This window comes from Rhagoletis zephyria, unplaced genomic scaffold, assembly GCF_001687245.7.
Source record: "Rhagoletis zephyria isolate East Lansing unplaced genomic scaffold, Rhagoletis_zephyria_1.1 Rzeph_scaffold_00026, whole genome shotgun sequence".
NCBI lineage: Eukaryota > Metazoa > Arthropoda > Insecta > Diptera > Tephritidae > Rhagoletis > Rhagoletis zephyria.
Genome location: NW_016157110.1, coordinates 734026 through 740517, shown reverse-complemented (window position 1 = coordinate 740517; position 6492 = coordinate 734026). Strand labels below are relative to the sequence as shown.

Here is a 6492-nt window from a genome sequence, read left to right as displayed (position 1 = left end):
CGTTCAACTAATTTGTACCAAACTCTGTATGGTTATTGTGCTTGCCACATAAAAGCAAAACGTTCAAAATTATTGAAATCGGACTAAAATTACCGCTTTTCATATAACGGTAAATTTTAGAAATGCTTGAAACTTCAAGACTAGTTTACTCAAAATTGATAAACCCCGGATTACGATGTAGCGGTAGCTTTCGGGAAGGTGGAAAACATATATTTAATATTTGCGCCGGGTATTTAATGTTCGGCTCCGTCCGAACTTAAACTTTCTTACTTGTTTTAAGAAGTTTTACTTCTATCACGTGTACGGTGTTGCACTCGTGCTATTAAACTAATGCTTTTTTCTCAAGTAGTTTTGCTCAGTGGCAATTTATACATATGTACACGGTCAAAAATTTGGGTTTAATTTTTAAACCGCGCTGGGACTACTGCCTTTTTCAAACTTTTATAGTCTACTTTTTAAACCATTCAATAGTTTTACGCAATTTTTAATATATTCTGGTTTAAATTTTAGCCCAAAAAGTTCGTGGTTTAAAAATCAAACCAAAATGTTTTAATTCTAGTTTCTAGGTTTCATATATAGAAAATTTGGTTTAAAATCTAAACCGAAATAGAATATGTTTGCACAGCGAATTGTGGTGTTGATTCAAACTCAACATATGAAAGCACATTTACATGCGTGGCTGTAGCTGAGTGTGCAAAGCTGCTTGATACAATTGGTTACTACCAAGGCTGTCCGGGTTCAATCCCAACCAGACGGAGCATGAAATTTAAGATTTTTTTTTTTATTCTTAATTATGAAAATGTTTGGGTTTAACATTTAAACCGAATTGTTTAAATTCTAAACCCAACATATGTGCTCTCTTTTTTTAAACTTGGAAGGTTTGTATTTGAAACTGAATTTAGTTTGGTCATATATGTAGTCCAAAAAGTTTAAAATTAAAACCGAAATTTTTAACCGTGTATGTAAGTAGTAGCGGCACATTGGGTGAACTAAATGCATTCATACATACATATTTATGTACAACTATAAGTAAATACCAGGTAGGTTAAGTGCGGGTGATAAACCCATGTAGTATAGTTAAATACTGTGTACATACCTGCAATTAAAATGGGGAAAAATGTTACAATTTCGGCATATGACTGAAAAAAAAACTCTAAAATACACACAAATTGTGGTTTCCAAGACATGTACGAAGTGATTAGCACAGCTGCATCCTTCAACTTGTCAACCCGCGGGAAATTCCCCCATTTGCAGGGAATTTTGGTTTAAGTGGCAATCGGGGAATGGGCGATTTTTTTCGGGGAACTGGGTATGTTATTTTTATATCTTACAGTAACCAAATTTGACGGATATGTTAATTTTTAACTATTTGACCCTTTTCGGAGCGATATTTTTTCAATTTTAATAGCAATACCTCCACAACAGGAGTTTTCCCAGATATAAACTATATACCAGATGAAAGCTAAGGTTTTGTGCTAGACTTGAGGGAACTTAGAATAAAATCGACTGACCAGTTTTTGAGAAAATGCCCGAAATCTCTATTTTCAGCAGCCCGATTTTTAGTTTTCAGGCGATAACGTTATGGCGTATTTATATTTTATAAACACAAAGACCCTTCTACTGATATCCACATCAATGACATGGACTGACACTACTCAGTGGTAGTTTAAAAAATTGCCTTTTTTCGAATTTCAGGCAGCAGCCACGCCCACAAAGGCATACGAATCAAGATATCCTGGAACAAAACCTTCTTAGTTTTTTTTTGTACTTTAATTTCTGAAAGTTTGAACTAAACTAAATGAAGGTACGTACAGACGCCACATACATACCAAAGCATCTCGTAGTAGAGACACGAACCAAAACACATTTACCTCTATATCTTTCCAACTAGTAGCCGGCACTTAATATATAAGGTATCGTTTGAAAGGTATTGGCCTATAGAATAACAATAAATATGTTGGGTGTGTCCACATGCCCCCTTAAACCGGCAAAAGCAAAAAAACGTTTTTTGTTTCGCAACACTTTAGCCTAATTTTTTAGAATCCGGTTAATCGTTTATGAAGCTTGAATACATTTTCTGGACACACTCTGCAAGACCTTTCCAACGATATCTCAAACATGTCGATTGGACGTCTGGCTAAAAACTTCCAAATCTCGTGTATATATAAGCGAGTCATTTCAGCATGCTACGGCTGCTTTCGTCACTCTCGCGCACTACCGTGCGCTGTGATATATATGACCCACGAACCAAGACCAAACTAAAATTTTAATTTGGGTAAAAATTTTTAAAGGCTACATCGGGTGAGCAACAATTTATCGATTCGAGAAATTAATGCGCTGATGAGAAAACGAAAACTCGTATATCGAGACGATAAAGTGGCCGGTAATCTAAAGGTTAGATGAGAAAACGGCCCTAAGCCAGAAAGCCAATTTTCATTCTCCAATTGCGGGTAATGTTCCGATCTCAATTTGCGTATGTGTATATAAAAAGAATAAAATAAAAAACAACACAATGGAAAAGAATGTCCAGCAAAGAAATATGTATTTTAAAAAGTAATACGAGCCAAAATGTTCTAAGCAAAGAGCCGCGTTTGCCCACCGTTGGTATATACGTTTCCAAAATATATCGTATGTGATACAGCAAAAAATCTAAATCTGGCGCTTAAATGATCTATCACCAGCATCCGTTCGCTTCTGTTAATCTATAGTAATTTTGTTTAGAAAAATGTAACATTTATAGACGCATTCTTGTTCAGGTTAGAGACCATATAAGTGCCAAAAGTACTAATTGACATATACCGTTTTGCAGTGTCACTGGCGATATGGAGTGATAGGTGTGCTTCATCGGCTTACGTACAGTTGTCCACGATATAATAGGAGTGCGATGTGTTTTGACCAGTTTTGAATATTTTTGTTTTGTTCATTTACTGTTTAGTATTTTTTTTATAAAGGTCTAGCTGGTCAAACAACAAACACCAACTTTGTACAAAAATTATAAAAATTCTGCAGTTTCACCAAAATTTCAAACTTTTTAATCAGTATCTTTAGAAAAAATTTTAGTATTAGGAGGGCAAGTTTTCAGCTGCTAAAAAATCACTTTGATTTTTTGCAATTTTTTTTCTGGCAGTGCCTTCCACATAAAATAAATTTGTGGAACATACTTTGTAGGGGAAATATGCCAGGAAATATATTGTACCAACCATAGTTCTCACATATCGCCCAGATGAAATTACAGAGATCCGAAAGAGCTGTTTTCCGTTATCACTGCGAAGTTGCTTAAAAATCTAGTCCCAAATTTTTAATTTGCTTTGACTGGAGACCGGGACAGCGACATAAAGTAGTGCGAATCGGTTATTTTTCTTTTTCACCCAGAATTTCTTCGAATGACCCCCAGTAAGTGGCTTTATACATACATACATCTCCAATAGAAATCTACCTGGTCATAGTCGACTGCGTTTTCACATGCACCAAACCAATCTGATCGCACAATCAGAGTGCTGGTTAATGTCAGGATTAGGACTGTTCTTAGGGATGCAAAAGATATTTTAGGTCGCGGTATCCAACCACTGAAACCGACTGGTTAGAGGCGCGTACTTCTATTTACCTCTATCTCTTATGTTTATACTACATACATATGTTCATATGGATTTGTGTGGTTTTTTACAAATGTGTTACTGTTTAATTTGCGGCTTTGAATGCCTGATGTATGTAGATACTATTTATACATTGAATTTAATAATACAACCACTGTATTTTATTCTTCAATTTCGAAAGGCGGGTTAAGGTATGAGGTACTATGATTAAATACATACAAAGACCCTCTGAATAAATAACTATTCTACAAGGTTAGGTATTAAAAAGTTCATTTAATTTCAAGCGAACCAAGAGTATCCACAAAATCCAAAATATTGTTCAACTTACTTTGTGCAATAGGCTGAACGCATATTCTAGTCCAGCCGTAAAATTAGCTGTATTCTGAAGCTTTATAGCCTTTACCGCTGATTTTATTTCTTGAACATTGTCTGGGGTGGCGCGCACCATACGATCCTTGAAACATGGCACTGGCGTTTTGATTTCCTCCGCAAATGTGATCAAATTTACAAAATCATCCTCGCCTAGTGTATCAAGTATATTGAAAGCAGTAGCCGTTGCAAGATCGAACGACTTATCCGACATGCTCGACGAAGAGTCAAGTAAAATCATCTGGAATGGGAAAAGATTGTTTAGCTCATGTGTGGTTTGCAAACAAGTCTTTTAATTTACAATATCCTTGGGGGAAGATGCTGCCTGCACGAACCAATTTTGCGTGCGAAAATCATGGATCTGCTTGCTGCCTTTCGAGCCTTCTGGCGGCCAAGCGGTGCCGGGGAAACGACGTAGAAAGCCAGTCGATGAACCAAAATACTGCCACGACAGAGCTGGATCACGTTCGAGATTATTTTGAAAGAGTGGGTCCAGGTGCGCGCTCCACTGCAGTGCCGCCTTGACATCTCCGTCGTCGAGTGAGACGCCATTCGGCACCAAAATCGAACTAAGACTGAGATTGACAGGCAAACGTTCAAATCGGCGCATAAAGCGTATGTCCATGTGGCGTGCGCCGTCTGCCAATTTTCCATCCGAATTATATTCGTTAATGCGTCGCGCGTCGTAGTGCTGATTATTTGTCGTCGCTGAAGTGCTATGGGAATTTTGTGAGTCCAATTCGGAAAGTGCAGCTTGCTCGGCGGAGTCCATGATGCGCTGAATAACAAAACAAAACAAATGAGAAGGATGAATAAGCTGAGGCGAGCTAGTTTTTCAATAATTCAGTATAAATACATATACATATGCAATGAATATGGTAAATGTATTAAACCCTTAAGGAAAATAAATGGTGCCTGACTGTAGATATTTCCCACATGTACGTGCATGTGTTTATAAAAGCGCATGCTACATAATCAACCTTATCGTGAGTTTAGTTTTCGCCCGAAATCTTACACTTTTCTCTTTTGGCTTATGTATATTCACTACGGGCGAATGAAAAATTTCGGGCGAAACTCCAGATAATCCTGAGTGTAATGCTTTACAAATACTTTAATACTTAATTAATTTATAGAAACCCCTGCGTCCTTAGACTTCCATTTTCGCTGCTAATCTGTGGTTTGAAAATAAAAAGAAAAATCGCTACGAAGTTGTACTTCAAAAAAAGCTTGTTTTTGAAAATTTTTTTATAAGCTTTTATTTAACTTGGTCATCCCGCGGAAATCGCGGAAATTTCCAATCGATTTTAAACTAACTTCCCGACAAGTTAGCGACTTGAAATTTTCAGTATAGTGCCAATCACGATGACAATGCAATTTNATATGGTCCAGGGGTCTTGATTCAAAGGCGGTCAAAAATTAGTAAGATTTATGGCTAACAGAGCGTAATTTGCCAAAGAACGTAAAACCACCATAAAATAGCAAAGCTAATTGTGGCAAATTCTAGATATCAACCTAGTCTAGATATGAACCTCGTTGTAGTCATCATATCAAAAAGATACAATTAGAAGACTCCAGATGTCGCCCCGCCAGAAGAAGTTAAATATTGTGCCTAAATATGTGCCATGCTACAGCGGAAATGGACGTCAAGCCATTTCTTTGAATAAAATTAATTGCTGCTATATGTACATATGTATGTTTATACAAAACGTAAGCAAACAACATTTTGCTTGTCAAGTCTTCTGTTCTCTTTCATTGCAAGTTGAATAATTTTAATATCTATTGCAACATTTTGTACATAAAACAAAATAACACTTTTTAATATACAACGCTTTTATAAATGGACTAAGAATTAGAAAATAAAATAATTGAAAAGAAATATTTTTTAAAAACAAGCTTTTATTAACATGTACAATCAAAGGAATAAAATAAAGTAGTGTAACAAAAGATTTTTTAGCAAGAAAATTTTGTCAAAACTGCACTAAAATGAATAAAATAAAATAAAACTTTTTAATATACAACGCTTTTATAAATGGACTAAGAATTAGAAAATAAAATAATTGAAAAGAAATATTTTTTAAAAACAAGCTTTTATTAACATGTACAATCAAAGGAATAAAATAAAGTAGTGTAACAAAAGATTTTTTAGCAAGAAAATTTTGTCAAAACTGCACTAAAATGAATAAAATAAAATAAGTTAAGGTCTCGTTAAAGTTACTAAAAGCCATTTAGTGAAAGGAGTTATTCAAACTCTAATGAAAATTACTAACAATTTGTACTAATTTTACTTTGGTTTTAAAAAAGCTTGTCGGCGAATTCAGCATACTTACATAATTGGATAGGTATGTATATGTATGTACCCTGTAGTCAAATGTACTAGTTGTAAACTATCTCACAAGTAGTATGAACCGCATGCCCAACTAGTCAGCNTTGTGGCAAATTCTAGATATCAACCTAGTCTAGATATGAACCTCGTTGTAGTCATCATATCAAAAAGATACAATTAGAAGACTCCAGATGTCGCCCCGCCAGA

General features: G+C 35.5%; 1 protein-coding gene across 2 annotated transcripts in view; it reads right to left on the bottom strand.

Annotated features, from left to right (window-relative positions):
• stol (voltage-dependent calcium channel subunit stolid) overlaps positions 1 to 6492 on the bottom strand; it is a 524452-nt gene that overhangs the window by 55988 nt on the left and 461972 nt on the right. Inside the window, exons 1-2 of one of the 2 annotated variants that reach the window (XM_017616624.1) lie at positions 4264 to 4735; positions 3922 to 4203 (exon numbers count right to left, since the gene is read on the bottom strand). The exons of the other annotated variant lie outside the window; for it this stretch is intronic. Of the exons in view, the coding sequence (XP_017472113.1) occupies positions 3922 to 4203; positions 4264 to 4734 (753 nt within the window). The 5' untranslated portion in view covers position 4735. Of the gene's footprint in view, positions 1 to 3921; positions 4204 to 4263; positions 4736 to 6492 lie in introns of those variants that run through there. 2 annotated transcript variants of the gene reach the window in all.